Source organism: Arachis stenosperma, chromosome 4, assembly GCF_014773155.1.
Source record: "Arachis stenosperma cultivar V10309 chromosome 4, arast.V10309.gnm1.PFL2, whole genome shotgun sequence".
In the NCBI taxonomy this organism is placed as follows: Eukaryota; Viridiplantae; Streptophyta; class Magnoliopsida; order Fabales; family Fabaceae; genus Arachis; species Arachis stenosperma.
Genome location: NC_080380.1, coordinates 17740173 through 17763287, shown reverse-complemented (window position 1 = coordinate 17763287; position 23115 = coordinate 17740173). Strand labels below are relative to the sequence as shown.

Genomic DNA, 23115 nt, shown 5'->3' with positions numbered 1-23115 from the left:
CCGTAGCTGGACCATTTTCACTGAGAGGATCATACAACTTACCATGGAAGAGAGGACGCATGATTAGATGAAGACAATAGGAAAGCAGAGGTTCAGAAGCAACAAACCATCTCCAAACGCTTATCTGAAATTTCCATCAATGAATTACATAAGTATCTCTATGTTATTTTCCGTTTTATTTACCTTTTGATTATCAATACCTCATAACCATTTGAATCTGCCTGAATGTGATTTACAAGATGACCATAGCTTTCTTCAAGCCGTCAATCTCCATGGGATCGATCCTTACTCACGTAAGGTATTACTTGGACGACCCAGTGCACTTGCTGGTTAGTTGTGCAGAGTTATGAAAAGTGTGATCACAATTTCGTGCACCAAGTTTTTGGCGCCGTTGCCGAGGATTGTTCGAGTTTGGACAATTGACGGTTCATCTTATTGCTTAGATTGGGTAATTTTATTTTATGTTTGAGCTTTTTATTTTTATTTTTATTTTCAAAAAATACAAAAAAAATTTAATGAAATCATAAAAACCAAAAAAGAAATTGTGTTTCTTGTTTGAGTCTAGTGTCAAATTTTAAGTTTGGTGCCTTGCATGTCTTTCTCTTCTTAAAAATTTTCAAAAATATGTTCTTGATGTTCATCATGATCTTCAAAGTGTTCTTGATGTTCATCTTGACATTCAAAGTGTTCCTGCATGCATTATTAGTTTTGATCTTAAGTTTTTCTGTTGTGATTCATTTTGTTGTTTTTCTCTCTCCTTATAAAAAGATTTCAAAAAAATAAAAAATATATATCTTTTCAAGTAAATAATACAGAGAAATGAAGGATCAGAACATAAAGCAGAGGATCACAAGAAAAAGAGCTCACTGGCGTTAAAACGCCAGTAAAGAGGTACTTTGGGCGTTAAACGCCAGAATGGCTATCATTCTGGGCGTTTAACGCCAGTAAAGGTATCATTTTGGGCGTTGAACGCTAGAATGGGCAGCGTTCTGGGCGTTTAACGCCAGAAATGGCAGCATTCTGGGCGTTCAGAAAAATACCCAGTAAAGAAGGATTCCTGGCGTTTAACGCCAGCCAGGGTATCTGGCTGAGCGTTAAACGCCCAAAGAGGCACCCAAATGGGTGTTAAATGCCAGAGTGGATAGCATTCTAGGCGTTTAACGCCAGAATGACACTAGGGAGGTAATTTCTTTTCCAATTCAAATTCTTTCAAATTTTCATGTTTTAATTCATAATTTTAAAATCTTATCTTTTTCATATCACATTTTCAAAAATCCTTGCTAACAATTAATGTTTTGATTCAAAAAATTGCAAGTTTGTTACTTTCTTGTTAAGAAAGGATCAATCTTTAAATTCTAGAATCATATCTTTTAGTTTCTTGTTAGTCAAGTCATCAATAAAAATAAAAAAAATCAAATCTTTTTTTATTTCTTTTTCAATCATATCTTTTCAGATCATATCTTTTTCAATCAAATCTTTTTCAATCGTATCTTTTTAAAATTTTGATTTCAAAATCTTTTTCTAACTTCTTATCTTTTCAAAATTATTTTCAAATCTTTTACTATCTCTTATCTTTTTCAAAACCACCTAACCACCAATTTTCAAAAATCACTAACCACTTTTTCAAAAATCTTTTTAATTAACTAATTATTTTAGTTTTAATTTTCAAATACTCTCTCTCTCTCATCTCTTTCTATTTATTTGCTAACACTTCTCTGCTACTTAAAATTTGAACCCTCTCTCTCCCTCTGTGTTTGAATTCTTCTTATTCTCTCTCTACCTCATTTCTCTATTCTTCTTTTCTTCTGACACCTCAAAAAATCTTTATACTGTGACATTGAGGATTCCGCTACTCCCTTTGTTTTCTTCTTTTTCATATGAGCAGAAACAGAGAAAAAAACATTCTTGTTGAAGCTGATCCTGAACCTGAAAGGACTCTGAAGAAGAAGCTAAGAGAAGCTAAAGCACAACACTCCGGAGAGGACCTTACAGAAAATTTCAAAAAGGAAGTAGACATGGCAGCCGAACCTAACAACAATGCTAGAGATGCAATGAAGATGCTTGGTGACTACGCTGCACCAACTTCCAACTTCTATGGAAGAAGCATCTCAATTCTTGCCATTGGAGCAAACAACTTTGAGCTTAAGCCTCAATTAGTTTCTCTAATGCAGTAGAATTGCAAGTTTCATGGACTTCCATCGGAAGATCCTCATCAGTTCTTAGCTGAATTCTTGCAGATCTGTGATACTGTTAAGACCAATGGGGTTGATTCCGAGGTCTACAGACTTATGCTTTTTCCCTTTGCTGTAAGAGACAGAGCTAGGACATGGTTGGACTCACAACCTAGAGAAAGCCTGAACTCTTGGGACAAGTTAGTCAACGCTTTCTTGACCAAATTCTTTCCACCTCAAAAGCTGAGCAAGCTTAGAGTGGACGTCCAAACCTTCAGACAGAAGAAAGGTGAATCTCTCTATGAAGCTTGGGAAAGATACAAGCAATTAACCAAAAGGTGTCCTTCTGACATGCTTCCTGAATGGAGCGTCATATGCATATTCTATGATGGTCTGTCTGAATTGTCCAATATGTCATTGGACTATTCTTCTGGTGGATCCTTTCATCTAAAAACCCCTGCAGAAGTCCAGGAACTCATTGAGATGGTTGCAAATAACCAGTTCATGTACACTTCTGAAAGAAATCCTGTGAATAATGGGATGACTCAGAAGAAAGAAGTTCTTGAGATTGATACTCTGAATGCCATATTGGCTCAGAATAAAATATTAACTCAGCAAGTCAATATGATTTCCCAGAATCTGACTAGATTGCAAGCTACATCCGGCAGTGCTAAAGAAGCCTCCTCTGAAGGAGAAGCTTATGACCCTAAGAATCCTGCAATGGAAGAGGTGAATTACATGGGAGAATCCTATGGAAACACCTATAATCCTTCATGGAGAAATCATCCAAATTTCTTATGGAAGGATCAACAGAAGCCTCAACAAGGCTTTAACAACAATAATGGTGGGAGAAATAAGTTTGGCAATAGCAAACCTTTTTCATCATCTTCTCAGCAACAGATAGAGAATTCTGAGCAGAGCCTCTCTGGCTTAGCAAACATAGTCTCTGATCTATCTAAAACCACTCTTAGTTTTATGAATAAAACAAGGTCTTCCATCAGAAATTTGGAGGCACAAGTGGGTTAGCTGAGTAAAAGAGTTACTAAAACTCCTCCTAGTACTCTTCCAAGCAATACAGACCAATAAGGAGTTCCCTATTGAGGAACCAAAGGAACATGAGGCTCATACAGAAACCATAAAGATTCCACTAAACTTACTTTTGCCATTTATGAGCTCTGATGAGTATTCTTCCTCTGAAGAGGATGAAGACACTGTTGAAGAGCAAGTTACTCAGTATCTAGGAGAAATCATGAAGTTGAATGCTAAGTTATTTGGTAATGAGACTTGGGAGAATGAACCTCCATTACTCATCAATGAACTGAGTACCTGGATTCAGCAGACATTACCTCAAAAGAAACCGGATCCCGGAAAGTTCTTAATACCTTGCACCATAGGCACCATGACCTTTGAGAATGCTCTGTTTGACCTGGGGTCAGGTATCAACCTCATGCCACTTTCTGTAATGGAGAAACTAGGGATCTTTGAGGTACAAGCTGCAAGAATCTCACTAGAGATGGCAGACAAATTAATGAAACTGGCTTATAGACTTGTGGAGGATGTCTTAGTGAAGGTTGAAGGCTTTTACATCCCTGCTGACTTCATAATCCTAGACACCGAGAAGGATGAGGATGAATCCATCATCCTTGAAAGACCCTTCCTAGCCACAGCAAGGGCTGTGATTGATATAGACAGAGGAGAGTTTGTCCTTCAATTGAATGAGGACTACCTTGTGTTTAAGACTCAATGATCTTCTTCTGTAAACATGGAGAAGAAGCATGAAAAGCTTCTCTCAATACAGAGTCAGACAGAGCCCCCACATTCAGACTCTAAATTTGGTGTTGGGAGACCACAACCATGCTTTGAGCATCTGTGAAGCTCTATCAAAAATAGCATACCCTGGAGGACGGGCTTACTGGCGTTTAAACGCCAGTAATGATAGCAAAATGGGCGTTTAACGCCCAGTCTGGCAGCATTCTGGGTGTTAAACACCAGAAATGGCACACAGACTGGTGTTTAATGCCAGAAAAAGGTGTCTTGTGTCTAGCTAGCGTTAAATGCCAGTAAGGGTAACAGAATAGGTGTTTAACGCAAAATCTGGCAGCATTCTGGGCGTTAAACGCCAGAATTGGCAGCCAGACTGGCCTTTAACACCAAAATGGGCATCAGCCTGGCGTTTAATGCCAGAAATGGCACACAGTGGGCGTTTAAACGCCAGAAAGGTGCAGGAATGAGAAATTCTTGACACCTCAGGATCTGTGGACCCCACAGGATCCCTACCTACCCCAACTCATTCTCTTCTTCTTCACACCTTTCCATAACACGCTTCCCCAAACACCGTTCACCTATCAAACCCTACCCTCTTCCCCATAATCTCTCCACCACTCACATCCATCCACTATTTCCCAAAATAAACCCCACCTACCTCACCATTCAAATTCAAAACCATTTCCCTCCCAAACCCACCCCTTCTCACATGGATTTCCTATCTCCCTTACCCTATAAATAACCATCTACACTCCTTCATTTTAACATATCATCAACACTTCCTACCCTCTTGGCCGAACCCTTCACACACCTCCATTTCCTCCATTTCTTATTCTTCTCCTTCTTTCTTTCTTCTTTTGCTCGAGGACAAGCAAACTTTTTAAGTTTGATGTGGGAAAAAGTGTTGCTTTTTGTTTTTCCATAACCATTAATGGCACCTATAACCGGAGAAACCTCTAGAAAAAAGAAAGGGAAGGCAATTACTTCTACCTCCGAGTCATGGGAGATGGAGAGATTCATCTCAAAGTCCATCAAGACCACTTCTATGAAGTTGTGGCCAAGAAAAAGGTGATCCCTGAGGTCCCTGTCACGCTAAAAAAGAGCGAATATCCGGAGATCCAATGAGAGATTCGATGAAGAGGTTGGGAAGTTCTCACCAACCCCATCCAACAAGTCAGAATCTTAATGGTTCAATTGTTCTATACTAATGCATGGATCACTAAGAACCATGATCAAAGTGTGAACCCGAACCCAAAGAATTGGCTCACAGTGGTTCGGGGAAAATACTTGGATTTCAGTCCAGAAACCGTGAGGTTGGCATTCAACTTGCCAATGATGCAAGGAGATCTTCATTCTTTCACAAGAAGGGTCAACTTTGATCAAAGGTTGGACTAAGTCCTCATGGATATCTGTGTGGAAGGAGCCCAATGGAAAAGAGACTCCAAAGGCAAGCCGGTTCAACTGAGAAGGCTTGACCTCAAACCCATGGCTAGAGGATGGTTAGAGTTCATCCAACGCTCTATCATTCCCACTAGCAACCGGTCCGAAGTAACTGTGGATCAGGCTATCATGATCCATAGTATCACGATTGGAGAGGAAGTGGAAGTTCATGAGATCATACCTCTAGAACTATACAAGGTAGCTGACAAACCCTCCACTTTGGCAAGGTTAGCATTTCCTCATCTCATCTGTCACCTATGCAATTCAACCGAAATTGTCATAGAGGAATACATCCTCATTGAAGAGGACAAGCCCATCACTAAAAAGAGGATGGAGCAAACAAGAGAGCCCACTCATGGACCTCAATAAGAGCATGAGGAAGTCCCTCATCAAGAAATCCCTGAGATGCCTCAAGGGATGCATTTTCCTCCACACAACTATTGAGAGCAACTCAACACCTCTTTAGGAGATTTGAGTTCCAATATGGAGCAACTAAGGATGGAGCACCAAGAGCACTCCATTACCCTCCATAAAATTAGAGAGGACCAAAGAGCCATGTGGGAGGAACAACAAAGGCAAGGAAGAGATATTGAGGAGCTTAAGCTCTCCATAGGATCTTCAAGAGGAAGAACTAGCCGCCGTCACTAAGGCGGACCCGTTCTTTAATTTCCTTATTCTTATTTTTTTCAGTTTTTCGGTTTTTATGCTTTATGTTTTGTCTATGTTTGTGTCTTTATTACATGATCATTAGTGTCTAGTGTCTATGTCTTAAGGCTATGAATGTTCCATGAATCCTTCACCTTTCTTAAAAGAAAAATGTTTCTATTTGCAAAAGAACAAGAAGTACATGAATTTTGAATTCTATCTTGAAATTAGTTTAATTATTTTGATGTGGTGGCAATACTTTTTGTTTTCTGAATGAATGCTTGAACAGTACATATTTTTTATAGTGAAGTTTATGAATGCTAAAATTGTTTGGATCTTGAAAGAATGATGAAAAAGGAGAAATGTTATTGATAATTTGAAAAATCATAAAATTGATTCTTGAAGCAAGAAAAAGCAGTGAAAAACACAAAGCCTACGAAAAAAAAGAGAAAAAATGGCAAAAAATAAAGAAAAAGAAAAAGCAAGCAGAAAAAGCCAATAGCTCTTTAAACCAAAAGGCAAGAGCAAAAAGCTAGTAACCCTTTAAACTAAAAGGCAAGGGTAAAAAGGATCCAAGACTTTGAGCATTAATGGATAGGAGAGCACAAAGGAATAAAATCCTGGCATAAGCAGCTAAATCAAGCTGTCCCTAACCATGTGCTTGTGTCATGAAGGTCCAAGTGAAAAGCTCGAGACTGAGTGGTTAAAGTTGTGATCCAAAGTAAAAAGAGTGTGCTTAAGAACTCTGGACACCTCTAACTGGGGACTCTAGCAAAGCTGAGTCACAATCTGAAAAGGTTCACCCAGTTATGTGTCTGTGGCATTTATGTATCCGGTGGTAATACTAGAAAACAAGATGCTTAGGGTCACGGCCAAGACTCATAAGTAGCTGTGTTCAAGAATCAACATACTAAACTAGGAGAATCAATAACACTATCTGAATTTTGAGTTCCTATGGATACCAATCATTCTGAACTTCAAAGGATAAAGTGAGATGCCAAAACTGTTCAGAAGCAAAAAGCTACTAGTCCCGCTCATCTGATTAAAACTAAGCTTCATTGATGGTTTGGAATTTATTGTATATTATCTTCTTTTTATCCTATTTTGTTTTTGGTTGCTTGGGGACAAGCAACAATTTAAGTTTGGTGTTGTGATGAGCGGATAATTTATGCGCTTTTTGGCATTGTTTTTAGGTAGTTTTTAGTATGTCTTAGTTACTTTTTAGTATATTTTTATTAGTTTTTATACAAAAATCACATTTCTGGACTTTACTATGAGTTTGTGTGTTTTTCTGTGATTTCAGGTATTTTCTGGCTGAAATTGAGGGACCTGAGCAAAAATCTGATTCAGAGGCTGATAAAGGATTGCAGATGCTGTTGGATTCTAACCCTCCTGTACTCGAAGTGGATTTTCTGGAGCTATAGAAGCGCAATTGGTGCGCTCTCAATTGTGTTAGAAAGTATACATCTTGGGCTTTCCATCAATGTATAATAGTCCATACTTTGTCCGAGATTTGATGGCCCAAACTGGCATCCAAACGCCCATGAGAGACCCTTTTCTGGCATTCGCCGGAACTGGCACCAGAACTAGAGTTAAACGCCCAAACTGGCATCCAAGCTGGCGTTTAACTCCAAGGATGACCTATTCACGTGAAAGCTTCAAATCTCAGCCCAAACACACACTAAGTGGGCCCCGAAAGTGGATTTCTGCACTACCTACTCATTTTCTGTAAACCTAGGTTACTAGTTTAGTATAAATAGCACTTTTGACTATTGTATTTCATCTTTGGATCATCTTTCAATCTTTTGATCACTTTTGGGGAGGTTGGCCACTTCTTCTCTTATGTATTTTCTACGGTGGAGTTTCTACACCTCATAGATTAAGGTGAAGAGCTCTGCTGTTCTTCATGAACTAATGCAAGTATTATTGTTTCTCTTTCAATTCATGCCTACTCTTCTTCAAGATATACTCTCGTACTTAATTCAGTTAAGTCAGAATGAAGGGGGTGACCCGTGACATTCACCCACTATCTTCATTACTCACTTAGCCAAGATCCACGTGCCTGACAACCACAAGCGGTCTACATGATGTTCAACGTAGTCATTGGACAACAGCTGGAGTATACTCTCTTGGGTCTCTGATCCACGGACCGAGTCTGCGTGGTTAGAACCTTCGTGGTATAGGCTAGAAACAATTGGTAGCATTCCTGAGATCCGGAAAGTCTAAACATTGTCTGTGATATTTCGAGTTGGATCTGGGACGGGATGACTGTGACGAGCTTCAAACTCACGATTGTTGAGCGCAGTGACAGTGTGCAAAAGGATAGAGAGATCCTATTCCGACACAAGTGGGAACCGACAGATGATTAGTCATGCGGTAGCTGTGCCTGGTATTTTTCATCCGAGACGAGAAATCCGACAGTTGATTAGCCGTACAGAAACTGTAGCCGGACCATTTTCACTAAGAGGATCATACAGCTTGCCATGGAAGGGAGGACGCATGGTTGGATGAAGATAATAGGAAAGCAGAGGTTCAGAAGCAACAAAGCATCTCCAAACGTTTATCTGAAATTCCCATCAATGAATTACATAAGTATCTCTATGTTATTTTTTGTTTTATTTACCTTTTGATTATCAATACCTCATAACCATTTGAATCCGCCTGACTGAGATTTACAAGATGACCATAGATTGCTTTAAGCCATCAATCATCGTGGGATCGACCCTTACTCACGTAATGTATTACTTGGACGACCCAGTACACTTGCTAGTTAGTTGTGCGGAGTTGTGAAAAGTGTGATCACAATTTCGTGCACCACTGCTTCAGTTGTTGATTCAAATACGGTTTGACACGAGACCGGTTCAGTGTCGTACAAGAACCGTGTATACGGGTTGGGGTCATTCTTCACTAGCAGCCTCCGCACCTCCATATTGAGGCCGTTAGGCTCTACCACCAGTCGAGATATCGAGCTTGAGGAAGGCGTGGATTTGAGGCTATAGGTGCAGGAGCTCCAATGCAGCCTTCACCAGCAAGCTCAAGAGTTGAACGATTATCTGGAGAGGTATTAGGAGATCTTCACCCGTGTAAACGAACACCGATGAGCTCAGGCTAGAGTGGAGGGAACAACTAGAGTGGCTTCAGCGAATGGAGGCTCAGATGGTGGTGTACCAAGCTCAGATGCGCGTTACTGGCATCATCTCTACTAGTCGCAGCACCGCTGCTAATGGCAAGCACCGTTGCTGGTGGCACACAAACATCACCCATTCTGCGCCACCTCTTCAGGGCCACGGGACCAACGATGAATACCTAGATCTTTAGTTATTAGTGTTTCATTTTATTTATTCGATGTACTTGACTTTTAATTTATTTGAATATTGTATTATTTATTTTAAATAATAGGATTTTATTATTTATGAATTGACCATTAATTGTGTAAAAAATAAATTTAAATAAAAACAAAAATTAATTATTTATTTTAATTTTTTTTAAATTGACATCACCGTCGGATTTACTGAGGGAATACTCCGATGGTAATAGTGCAGGAAAGAATATATCTTGGCGCCATAATTACCATCGGAAAAATCTGCCGGCAACCAAATAGGTTTTCGAATAGGTAATCCATCGCAAAATCCAAGGCAATTATTGTCAGGTAAAAAAATCTGACAGGAAACATTTACGGCGTGGTTTATACCCTCTAATTTCTTCCAACAGTAAATCCGATCGTAACTAAATTACTATTGGATTTTTTCCTTTTTCCGACAAAAAATTTGTCGGTACTCAACGTTTTTCTTGTAGTGTAATTTTTTATTAGTGAATTTTAGGTGGTTAAGATAGGTTAGATTTGGTATTAGATTTTGAATTGCTGAAAAGTGTTTGGATTATTGAACTGATTGCTGAATATTATTGCTGGAGTTGTTTGAAATTGTTTGAATTATGTTGATTTGGTATGTTACGGGTAATTTTGCCGAGATTTGATTGCCGGATTATTTGGATTATGCTTGGTTGTTGCTGGTTTTTTAATCATTTGTTGCTGGTATTGATTGTTGATTTGAAATTAGGGCTGTCAATTGCTATTTAATCTTGATTTTGCATGTTTGATATTTGTGCAGGCCAAATGTTCGTCAATATGCCTTATAACTTTTAATACAATTTTGGTCTAATTCTTGAAAATCAATGCTTGTTTGCATATTATGATTGTTATTATGCATTGATAATGGAATTTGATTTATTTAATTGACCAAAATTTTTGAACGATTAATGCATTTATTTAATGATACAAGATTAATTAAGTTGGCTCTTTTTAACCTAATTATATCAACTTTGTATGTTTAATTGGTTTTAGGTTATATTATGACTGAATTTCAAGTGTTGAAACTAATCTTGTGGTACTAGTTATAAAAATTATATTGGTGTTTGAACTTATTGTTGATTATTTAGTTTTGAATATAGGATACTGAACTTGTTTTGAATTTAGAATTTTCTAAAATTCTAAATTTAAGCTACTAAACTTGTTTAGTTTCAATTTTAATTAGATCTTCTAATTTCTGTTCTTTATTTAATTCTGAATTTAGGGTACTAAACTTGTTTTAAATTTATAGTTTTCTAAAATTCTAAATAAACTTAGAGTAATGAACTTATATAACACTACAAGATTTATATTTAATTGAGGGGGTTTTTTAGTAGAGGTTTTTAAAAACCTCCAAAATACACTTTATTTATGGCAATTTATAAAACCTCCCCTAATAGCTAATTTATAAAATTTAAACTATAACCCCAAAGAAAACCCCTCTTTTATGTGAGTTTTCAAAACTCATCGAAGTAGAGAGAAGAGAAGACAGAAGAGAATGGCTATGGACAAAACCCTAAGTTCTCCACCGATGTAGCTATCGTTGCAGTCGTCGGTCCGCCGCCATTGTAGTCGCTGGTTATGCCGCCGTTGCCGCCTAAGTTGTTGCAGGAAGCTCATAAATCGAACCACCTCCTCTATCAACATTATGGTTTCAGATCTGGTGGCTCTGTAGCTATGATTGCCGTTGCAGTTTCTGCCGCCATTGCCACTGCAGTTTTCGCCATCGTTGCTGCTGTAGTTTCTGCGGTCGAAAACTTCTGAATCGAGCCATTGTTTCAAATCTATTTTCTCCTTCGAGTTGTCGCTGGTATTCTTCTTCTCCATATTTGACTTGTCTCTATTTCTCTGCTTCTTTGAAGTTCCAAATAAGCAACCAGCTTAGGTAATTATTCAAATGTGTTAAATCGGTGCTTAATACCGTACTTATTTCGACATTGAACCAATTGCCATTTAGTTATTATGTTAATTGGACTCATGATTATGGAATTTTACCATTGTGCGACGTCCTGCAAATTGCAATGGAATTCAAAATGGAAATGGCTTGTCTGAATATGCTTCCATGCTTTTACTTGTTCATTTTTGCCACAGTTTCATGTTTTATCGAGATATTCTGCATTTCTTTGTACATTTTGATATGCTTTTACTGATTTTGCATTTCTTTGTTCAAATTGTTGAATAAATTGGTGAATTGCTGGGCTCATGATGGAAATTATCCGCATAAGGATTCCAATCACTTAATAATGAATATAAATATTATAGACAACTCCATTTGATAAGACTCTGTTGCCTACATTTTTTAGAATGAATGTGAACTTTTGTTCCTTGTGTGAAGGAAGTGAATAAGAATTTCTCATCTCAAAGTTACATTTTTATTATTCAATTTAGTCTCTGTGTAATTTGTGGAAAAGATTAAACTGAAGCATACATGTAATTTCAATAATTTTTTTGCTTCTTCTGATAATTTCATAATGATATGTGGCCTATGATTTTCATTACATTCTGTTCTTCAAATTTGTTATATAAACATTAAATTTAGAGGTTTCAAAATCTTTCCACTTGTTAGATTCTAAATGTTCTCACTAGTAATTGAAACTTGTATTTGTTGTTTCTTATTTTTTTTATTTTTATTGTTAACTACTAAATTCATAATGCTAACTTCAAATTAAACTCTACTTTGATCTGGAAACTATAGTTGCTTGCAATGCTAAATACTACAATCTATTAAATTTCTTTTTTATGTTTTTCATAACTCAAAGGCAGTGCTTCCCCTTGCTCTGTATGCTTTCTCTCTTATCTCTTTTAATTAAGTTTGTTTTTCTTCTTTTCCCTACCTAAGCTTCCTTCTCTTCTATTAAATTTGGTAGGATCTTTGGACACAAAGATAATGCTACTGGTTCAAGTTCACTTCTTGTGTTGGAAAGCCACCAATTCGTTAAATCTGAATGTTGCATCATCTTTAAAATGTAGTAATATATAGTCTTTTGAGAGGTTAAGTCTCCAAAATTGTTGCACCATGGAGTGTTATCTATGTCCATAATACGCATTCCCGGTAATAGCTGAAATTTTCCTTTCTTAATTGGTAATCATGCAGTGATTAAACTTTTATGCATTAATGCTGCTGGCCTGGTCTGTATCATCATCTATTATAGAAAAGTGAACAACTGAAAAAATATTAATATATTCTTGCTACGACATGTTAATTTGTACATCTACAACATGATTTAAACTAAAATCAGTTTCAGTTTCATTTCCACCATAATAAAGTAATAATCTATGTTGTAATACCTTAGTAATCTTTCTGCTACATGATCCTTTATTTTTAGCTTTAATTTAGATCAGAATAGAATAGAGTTGTTCCCTCTTTATTAATTATTCTCTTTCATTTCTTTATGAAAATTTGTACAAAATTTTACCAAAGGTAACATTTTAAGCTTTTTATTTATTATGTACTTGACAGTTTTATATTTAATTATTAGTATAATGTCTAATTATCTTTTGTGTGCTTAACAATTTTGTGTTTGTTGATATGCAGTTATGCCAAGGGGCAAACGCATAAAAAATCCATTGAAATTTGTAGATGAGAGGGAAACCAACAATGCTTCGCGTTCACTTCAACCTCCAGCACCAGTAGCATATGAAGATACCACTAGTGTAGAGGCTAGTGAGGCTCCTTCTCAAGCCCCTTTTCAAGCCGCTGCAAATTCCATTTCATCTGATGGAGCCACGTGTTGTTCTAACTCAAAGTCTTCATCTTCTTGGAATGTGGAGATAATTGGTATTAATTTATATTGCATAATTAATTAATATGATTAAAGTATAGTTTAAATCATTTATGCTATTAGATTGAATATGTCCTGATCCATAATCTTTTATGCTAGCTTAAAAAATTGTAACTCCTAATATTTTATATTTGATTTTTGAGAATAATTGTAACAATGAAGTTTAAAAAATGGATAAACGGTTAATATATATGCATTATTTATGAATGCTTTCAATAATGAAGTTTTTTATTTTCCTTAAGACTCTACAAATATGAAGAAGAAGGCTAAGATCAAAGTCAAGGATGTTTGCAACTTACCTAGAGGAGACCGTGTAATTGTAGAGGTTGATGAAGAGGGTGCGGCATATGGTGAAGCACAAGGTTTACTTGCTGGTTATTGTGGTATATTAGCAACTAATGCACGTATCTTTCCAATTAGCTTTGAAAAGTGGTCAGGACAAGAAAATGGTGGCATGCCTAAGTCTTTCAAGGATGAGTGCTTTGATACAATGATAAAGGTAAAATTTATTTTATTTGAAACTTCTATTAGTTCAAGTAATTATTTATTTATTTATTTTTTTATTTTATTTTTTGTTTGAAGCCCCACTTCTATTTTACAAGCACAGAAAAGATTGCCTATAGGTATTGCATTCAAAGTATTGCAAAAAAGTGGGCAACATATAGGCAAAGATTGTGGAATGAGTTCTATGATCCAACCATGAGAAGAGAAGCATTGGTGAACAATGTGCCTGATGATGTTCCAAGAGATCAATGGGCTTGTTTTGTCAATTATCGACTAAAACCGTCTACAGTTGTAAGACACTAAACAATTCATTTAGTTATTGCTGTAGTTTAATTAAAAAAAATATTAATTGAAGTTATTATATTTATTTTTAGGAGCTTTGCATGAAAAATAAGGAAAATCGAAGCAAGCAAACCATTCCTCACACTTGTGGATCTAAATCCAACTCTCGGAGGCGACATGAGATGGTATATATATACACACACTTGGTACATGTGTGATTTTACTTGCATTATATATGTTAATTGTTTAACTCTTTATTCCTTCTCTTTTAGTACTTGGAAACGGGAAAGAAGCCTAGTAGAGGAATGATGTACATTGAAACACATAAGAGAAAGGATGGGTCTTTTGTAAATAACGAGGCATTAACTATAGTGGTAAGTATTTTGTAAACCTTTACTATCTTATCTTATTTTATTTGTATGTGATCATGTGAAAATGGGATTTGAGTGTGGTTGCTTGTGGATTGAAATATATAATGATTATAGGAAAGTGGTTCATTTCACTTGCATGCACTTTTCACTTTAAATTTTTGGTTGTGATAATGGTCTAGGAAGTAGGAACACTAGAATAATCATAATCTGCAATGCCATTGGTTACATGTGTTGCTTCTTTTAAATTGAATAGTTTCTATTTATTCTTTTAAATAGGAACAAATTGAGCTGAATATGACACAGTCAAATACACAATTTGAGGTATCCCCTAATGATGCTGTTGGTAAAGTTTTGGGGCCTGAACACTCTGGGAGAGTTCGTTGCATGGGCATGGGAGCAGCGCCTACAAATACCTTTAGGAATGTGAGAAGTCGGCTTAATGGGATGACCATCTCCACTAATTCAGCTGGATCTTCTTCGCCTACTACTTCTGCAATTTTACAGGAAAAGATCAATAATTTGGAGTCCGACTTACATAATTCACAGCAAAAGGTCATTAGTCTAGAGTCTAAGTTGCAGCAATCATTTGATATGATGAAAGCATATCTAATGATGAAGGAAGGAGGAATTCCCGAAGCACTTGTTGGCTTTTTTTCTGCCCGCGAGGTAACTTTATAATAAATTCATTTGTTAGGAATATAAGTTTAGATGGAATAATAATTAATAATGGAGTCTAATTATTGAAATTGAACATGTTCATATCATCAATTCTTATTAAATAAACCTGATACACTAAAAGTAAAAGGCTCAAATGATAACAATTGGTGTGTTTAATAGTTATAGAAAAGCTAGTGTTATGTTAAAATTGTTACACTATTTTACCAACTTGTTTCAATATCAGTGGTAACCCACGACTCTAGATGCCAAAAATTAGGCTGAGAATAGTTAAGAACATGGACATCACAGTGTTCTTGCATTCTTTTAGTGGTTGTTGTCCATTAAACATGAGAAACTGCTCTGCTGCTGTGTTTTGCATTAGGAAAATACTTAATTATATCAATTTGGTCATAAATTAGTGCAAGTTGCCTCCGATCCTGTTTTAGGATAATGATATCATTTTGTAGTAAGCAACCAAGCATATCCGCATGTTTCTGCCTCTTCAACTGTACAGTTGCAGTTTTCTGTTTTCTTACACTAGGTTTAGATGCTCCTTAAAATTGAGTTGTAAGGCTTATATCGAATTATCTTGATGCTTAACTTTACTGAAATTACTAATAACATCTTATGTTTACATATAGGCTAATGATGCTGAAAGTGAGCCTACTACTCCCTTTGATGCTAGGAGATCAGCTGGTGATAGTAACGGACATCCGAGGACAAATATTTGAGATTTTTATGTAATTAGTTGACATTGAAATATTGAAATTATTTTATTTTACTTTTTAAAGAAAAATAGTAATAGTTATGTAAAACAATACTATATGCAATTATGTTTGAAACTATTGACTTTGAGAATTTTTTTTATATAGAGAGTTATGTCTTATATTGAGGAATTGTGTTATAAAAGATTTAGTTTTTAAATTTTGATATTATAAAATAAATTTCTAATTTGAGAGTATATAAATGGGATGAGATTAATGAATGATTTGAAATTAAAAATAAATAATTAATTACAGGATTTGTGGAGGTTTGAAAACCTCACAAAATAGTTAATTTGTGTCAAATTGAAAAATCAATTTGTGGGGGTTTTAAACTGCCACAAAAGTGTTTTAAAACCCTCACAAAAGTTAAATATAAAACCTCTACTAAACACACACAAAACTCCCACTGAATAAATTGTGGAGGTTGTTAAAAACCCCCACAAAAGACCTCGTGGCACCTCAAATTTTGGAGGTTTTGGAAACCCCCACAAACTATTTGGTGGGGGTTATAAACCTCCACAAATAAGAAAAAAAACCTCCACAAATAAACAAAAACCTTGTAGTGTAATTTCAATTTTAATTAAAATATTGGCGGATTTGTATTACTTATTTAGTTCTGAATTTAGGGTATTGAAGTTGATTTGAACTTAGGATACAATAAATTCATCTATTTTTTAAAAAAAATTAGTTAAAGTTTGTCCTAAAAGTTACCAATTAAAAAAATAAAAAAAATTAATGTTAACTAAAATATTACAATTTTTTTTAGGTTAACAGGGAAAATATATTAGTGGTATTATTTAAAGATGTAAGCACTTCTCTGTACTGGTTGAAAAATAGACAACATACAAACAACCTAAATGCATGAATAATATTTTAATTTCTTTTTACAATAAAAGTTTCGAACAAAGTTATCCATAGCATTTGATTTCCTGATATTAAGCTTATATCGAACATTCGAACTTACATTTCTAAACAATAATGTTTTTTTTATTGGCACCATCAAATCTGATGAAAGCTACCAATGTTTATTTATATATTTTAATCAATGATAAAATTTACTTATATATTTTTATCTTGTTGTTTGGTTTTCTCGAAAATTTGTTTTTGTTTGCTCTTAAATGTTGGAAAGTCATATTTTGATTTAAGCTATAATTTTCATAATGTTACCTCAGTTTTGTTATAATTTATTTTTGTTCAAGAGATGAGGAATAGTTGCCCCCCAATTGTATTGTGCAAGAAATCATAAATTTAATGATAAAGTTGAGATTTTGGGTCGAACGCAGGTATTCTCACAGATAATTTTAGTGATTTTGGCATTTTTTTATTAAAATACCAATTACTCGCATTTTCTATCATTCAACAAACTTGAAAAATATATAAATTCTTTAAAAGAATTGATAAGAGCTAGAAAAAGTTTCGATTTATTTGAATTGTACAAATATTAGACTGAAATAATACAGAAAAAAAAAGATAATCCAAATTTTAAATAAGTATATATATTTTAATATACTATATAGTGAAAAGAAAAAATTCTCCGTAGTTAATTTTATCTTTATACAACAATAAATTTACCTACTTATTTTTTTTTAATACATGTAGTTTAAATGTGCTCTAAAAAATATCAATTAAAAAATACTAAAAAAATAAATATTAATGTTAAGTAAAATATTAAAGAATATTAACCACTCTAAATTTTATATGTTGATTTTTTTATCAGATTAAACATCAATATAATAAAAGAAATTAACTACTTAATGTTGTACTAAATAAATTAACCCTTCTAGTAATTATATATTGATCTTTTTGTAAATAAAATATACATAAATATAATAAAATAGATCAAGTACACAACTTGTGCAAAACGCGGGTCATACCTTAAGAATATGTGCAGATTGGATTATATCAAAATACATTAATTTTCACTAATTTATTTTTTTTATAATTAGTGTTTTTTGTTATTAATAACTGTAAATCTCGCTAAATTAGTATGTAATTAGCCAATAAATCAAATTTTAATAAGAAAAATTAGGAATGAAAATCTTATATTAAAATAGGATAGAACTCTTTAAAACGATAATTTTGACACTAATTTCAAAGAATTTGGTTTAAGATTAGACCGAATAGGCCGAACTGGTTAAACCAGACCCAAACCGGACATGTGAGCTCAACCGGACACAACAGTTAAATGAGTTTCAGCTCATCACTTTCCTTCCATTCCTCAATTTCGTTCCAATAGCCATGGAAAGAAGAAGGTGAAGAACAAAACCTAACATCCACTTTCATCCCCTATAACTTTTTCATCCGAGCTCCAATCGCCGCACCATTTGCAGCCACGCGATCACCGCGTCAAGCTCTACGATTCTATCGAAACCATTTCTTTGGTAAGTCACTTTAACACTATAGCCCCTCTACCCCTCCAATTTTTGAAAATTAGTGAGAATTCATGTTGAGAATTTGTGATTTTGGTTCTCTAGGTTCAAGTTTAGCTTGAGGAATTTGTAGGCCTTTGCTCAATCAAGATATATATAAGGTGAGGATTCTCAAATTCTACAAATTCTAGTTTATATGAGTTTGGGTATTGAATTTTGGTGTGATACATGTGAATTAGGCTTGTATATGTGTATGTTGAAGTTGATTGAGTACATTGGAAGCTTGGTGAAAGATTAGTGCTAAAGCTTTATTGAATTTGGACTTTTGGGGGCTATGTGTGTGATCTTGGTGAGTCGCCTTAGGAAATACGTGGAAATCGGCCAAGGTATGGTTTAGGTTTTTTATATTTAATATCTAATGTCCTGTGAAAACTTAGGCTATACGACCATAGGATAGGAATGAGTGTATGAGTATGAAAATTGCTAAGTGCTTTAATGAGTTATGATGAATAAGGTTGAGTTTTGGTTATGGTTGGTGTTGGTGACAAAATGTTCAATGATAAATTGTTGATGTTTGATAAGGTATGAGAGTGAATATGTGTTTATGATGAATTTTGTTGATTTAGAGGACGAATTCTAAGTATGAGATTGTGCATATAGGAGTATGATTGATTGAGATAAGATGTGGAGGTTTGATATTTGAAATGGTATGTTGTTGTGCTGAACATGTGTATAGAAAGTGTGATTTGAGTTTGGTTTTTAAAGGAAATAGACGTTTTAAGGCTTGTGTAAAATTAGTTTTTAGCCGAACTTTGGCAAGCCATAACTTGGCATCCAGACCCCCAAATTGTTTCAAACTTATTTTGTATGAAAATAGGGTCCGTAAAGTTTACGCCATTCGAAAAATGGAGGAAAAATTATTTAAAACAAAAAAGTTATGTGCGTCGGAAGTTTGGTGTTTAAATAAGCAAATCTGCAGAATTCAGACTTGGTAAAATTTTTTGGAAAAATATACGCTCACGCGTACGTGTGGCCCACGCGTACGCGTGACATGAGACTTTCGCATACGCATAAACCTCATTCGCGTATGGCAGCTACTGCCTCTTGCGCATGCGTGCGTGAACGAGCCTATGCGTACGCGTAATGGGCTAAGTTTGCACACCCACGTGTACGCGTGGCCGACGCATGCGTGTGACTTGAGGTTTACGCGTATGCAAGATCCTCATGTGTGACCATGCGCTACTGCCTGGCGCTAATGCATACGCGTAATCAGGGGATGCGTGCGCGTCTTGGCCTAAATGCACACCCACGCGTACGCGTGTCCCCTGTTTTCTGCAAATCTGGTTTATGTGTTTTTAAATCAAATTTCAGACTTCTAAACCTCTATTTTCATTCTTTTAGTCATATAATGTGATAATAAACCTAGTAATTAGTTGGAGCTAGGAAATAGAGATAACTTGGGAATGAAGTAAAGGTTAAAAATGATGAATTGTATAAGAAGGAGGTGCATATATGAATAAATTATGATGCTAAGGCTTGAATGATTGATTACTACAATTATTATGAAATGTATCAGGCTTACTCCTTCAATTTATCTGAGATACGAGTTTTCCTAGATAAAGTACCGTGGCTTGCCACCACGTGTTCCAGGTTGAGACTCGATACTCTGTTGACCCTGCGACGTAAGATGTGACCGGGCACTCTAAATTCCTGGGAAGGTTGACCCCATTGAGCAATTTATAACATGAGAAAAAGCTATGCATAAATTCTTGGGGATGCGCATCGGAGGACAGTCCAAATGTTTAGCAAACTGGACTTATCGGGTTGGCTTAATAACTGACAGATGAGACTCATCAGCCATAGGACAGGCATGCACCATATGCATATTATCCAAATTACTTGCTTGTACATTAACTGAGTGTGCCTAAATGTATTTACTATGCTAATTGTATAACTGTTATTTGTAGTACTTGTATTGTTCTTGTGTTTGATTTTATCCGTTTAACTATGTGTGGTATACTATTGGAGATGGAGGTACGGAGGATAGGCGGAAGGAAATAGGATTAAAGTTAAGTTATGTTAGGCTTGGATATCTCTAGAAAGCCACCCCCTTTATGGTTTCTGTTTAATACTTTAAGGCTTTTTAATCTGAGTGTCGGCGTTCTAGGATTGCCTCTGGCATTTCCAAGACCTTATATATTATATGCGTGACACCTTTACCATGCTGAGAACCTCCGTTTCTCACCCCATACTGTGTTGTTGTTTTCAGATGCAGGTCGAGAGGCTCTTCGCCAGGCGTCTGGACTTCTGAAGTGAAGTAGTCTTTGAGTTTATTTTGTTTTACAGCTTTATATATATATGTACTTAGCTTTCTCTCCAAGAAACTTGTTTATTTTATCCCTCCTAGAAGGTTGAGGAGAGCTAAGTTTTCAGTTATATACTTTGGGTCTTCGGGATATATGTATATATATGAAAATATTCTCCGGCCAGCCTTAGCTTCGCAGGCTGAGTTAGGAGCTAGTTATTCTGTACTTTTGACCCTCCATCCGTGCTTTCTTCTTAGCTATGCCTATGATCTCTAGGTTTCTTAACACACAAGTAATCTCGTTTTCTGAGCGATGCGCATTTTTTATTTTGCGATTTTGTTTTACCTATTTTCTAAGGCTCCTCGTGTATTACTCTTTTCAGATACTATTATGTATATATTTTGTTTTAGAGGTCGTAATACTATACCACCTCTGCTTTACGGCTTAAGCGTAAAACTTTGTGTGGAAGGGAGTTACATTATGGTATCAGAGCAGTTCGTTCCTATAGAGCTTGAGGGACGAACTGACTATGCTTCTGTGCATTCTCTGTGTATGTGTCTATGTGCTATTAGGATATCTAACTAATATATGTGGCATAAACGTCCATGAGCATGCATTTTGAACTTAAAGAACTAGACTTGCGATATTGAGACTGATCTACTTGATATCACTTGTTTGGTGTGTATAGGGACCAGATGTCGACTCAAGAACGCGGTCGCAAGCGAGGTAGAGGTAGAATAGGAAATGCTATTCCTGAAGCGACAGGGAATAATCCTAACCTTGTAGACTTTATGGCTGCCCTGTGGAACATGGCTGCGGCTATGCAAGCGACAGCTAAAGCTCTAGGAAACCAAATGAACAATGGGAACCATGGCAATAACAATGAAGATGGCCCTATGACGCTTTCTTCTTTCCTGAAGGTTCATCCTCCGACCTTCAGAGGATCCTCAAACCCCACCGATGCAGACAATTGGATACAGGGTATGGAGAGGGCACTGCAGGCGCAGTAGGTTCCTGAAGAGCAGTGGGTTGAGTTTGGAACTTATCAGCTGCAATGTGAGGCTCAACATTGGTGGTAGGATACGCGGTGTATTCTGCACCCTGATGGGGTTTTAATTTCTTGGGAATTGTTCCGAATAGAGTTCTATAAGAAGTATTTTCCCAATTCAGTCAGGAATGCCAAAGAACTTGAATTGATGCAATTAAGACAAGGCCAGATGACTGTCACTTAGTATACTAGTAAGTTCGAAGAGCTGTGTCGATTCTCTCACGATTGTCAAGGTGCCCCAGAAGATTTTGCTTAGTAGAAGTGGATCAAGTATGAAGGAGATCTCTGTAGTGATATTCTGAGCTCCGTTGCACTTATAGAGATCAACGTATTCTCTAAACTTGTAAACAAGGGTAGGGTAGCTGAAGAATGTATGAGAAAGGCGAAAGCAGAGAAAGGAAGCATGAGAATGCCTTTTTAGAGGAATCAGGGGAGGAACTTTGCACGGAGGGGCACGAATTTCAAACGTGGAGATTTTGTCCCTCAAAATAATCAGGGGCAAGGCTACTTCAGGAGGCCGACTCACAATGTTAATATGGGGAGAAGATTTGGGAAATAGCCACAGTAGGACTTGAACTGTCAGAGGTGCGGAAAGCATCATCCAGGAGTTCCATGCAGATTGGGTTTGAGAGTGTGCTATTTCTGCGGGCACACGGGCACCTGGCTTGGGGCTGCCCAGAAAAGAAGAAGTATGAGTCTGGTCGAATGCAGCAGCCACGGAGAGTGTATACTACTTCTATAGCAGGCACCGAGGGATCTGAGACTTTGATCCGATGTAACTGTGAAATAGCTGGTAAAGTTTTAAATGCCTTATTTGATTCTGGAGCAACACATTTATTCATTGCATTTGAGAAGGTTGATGAGTTAGGATTGAAAATAGTGGTCCTGGGGTATGATTTAAAGGTGTATAATGCTACCCATGAAGCTATAGTGACTAGGTTAGGATGTCCACAAGTTTCGTTTCGAATATAACAACATGAATTCGTGCATGATCTATTTTGTCTATCGATGACTAGTCTTGATCTCATTCTGGGGTTGGACTGGTTATCCAATAACCATGTTCTGCTCAACTATTCTGAGAAATCAGTGTGCTTTATGCGGAGGATACGGATGGGCCGGTAGCGGCGAATAGCTATTATTTGAACTCTATGATGGTGAACTATTCTGCGACTGAGTGTCAGGGTATCATGCTGCTAACTGCGGGGGTTTTGGGTGATGATCAAGGTTTGGAGCAAATTCCGATTGTGTGTGAGTTCCCATATGTGTTTTCGGACGATATTGACGAATTTCCACCTAACTGAAAGGTTGAATTTGCTATTGAGTTGGTGCCTGGAGCTGGTCCAATCTCGAGTGCTCCTTATAGGATGTCACCTCTAGAAATGGCTGAGCTGAAGTCCCAGCTAGAAGATTTGGTGGGTAAACACTTTATTCGGCCGAGCATTTCTCTGTGGGGAGCACCAGTGCTACTAGTAAAGAAGAAAGACAGAAGTATGCGCTTGTGTGTTGATTATCGGTAGCTGAATAAGATTACTGTAAAGAATAAATATCTGTTGCCAAGAATTGATGACCTAATATACCAGTTACAAGGATCTGGTGTGCTTTCTAAGATTGATTTGCGATTCGGATACCACCAGATAAGGGTTAGGAATGAGGATATTCCCAAAAC

General features: G+C 36.3%; 1 protein-coding gene, 1 long non-coding RNA gene and 1 other non-coding gene across 3 annotated transcripts; 2 read left to right on the top strand and 1 right to left on the bottom strand.

The window, feature by feature from the left end:
• Positions 1-2420: 2420 nt before the first annotated feature.
• On the bottom strand, positions 2421-2528 carry LOC130978201 (small nucleolar RNA R71). The gene has a single exon (XR_009085857.1). It is a non-coding gene; the product is annotated as a small nucleolar RNA R71 (small nucleolar RNA).
• A 10563-nt stretch (positions 2529-13091) lies between these two features.
• LOC130976834 (uncharacterized) lies at positions 13092-13901 on the top strand. The gene is made up of 3 exons (XR_009084776.1): positions 13092-13144; positions 13569-13647; positions 13731-13901. It is a non-coding gene; the product is annotated as an uncharacterized LOC130976834 (long non-coding RNA).
• A 15-nt stretch (positions 13902-13916) lies between these two features.
• LOC130974715 (uncharacterized) lies at positions 13917-15693 on the top strand. Its single transcript, XM_057899571.1, has 5 exons — positions 13917-13943; positions 14027-14119; positions 14207-14308; positions 14582-14971; positions 15604-15693. Exons 2-5 carry the CDS (start codon positions 14036-14038, stop codon positions 15691-15693), a joined length of 666 nt encoding a protein of 221 aa, XP_057755554.1. The 5' UTR covers positions 13917-13943; positions 14027-14035.
• Positions 15694-23115: the final 7422 nt, after the last annotated feature.

What these genes read in the sequence shown, in the direction of transcription:
- LOC130974715 (XM_057899571.1), top strand. Translation starts at nt 14,036, where the DNA reads ATGAAAAATAAGGAAAATCGAAGCAAGCAAACCATTCCTCACACTTGT. An exon ending in CTCGGAGGCGACATGAGATG is followed by an intron (nt 14,120 to 14,206) that starts GTATATATATAC and finishes CTTCTCTTTTAG; the next exon opens with TACTTGGAAACGGGAAAGAA. An exon ending in ACGAGGCATTAACTATAGTG is followed by an intron (nt 14,309 to 14,581) that starts GTAAGTATTTTG and finishes TCTTTTAAATAG; the next exon opens with GAACAAATTGAGCTGAATAT.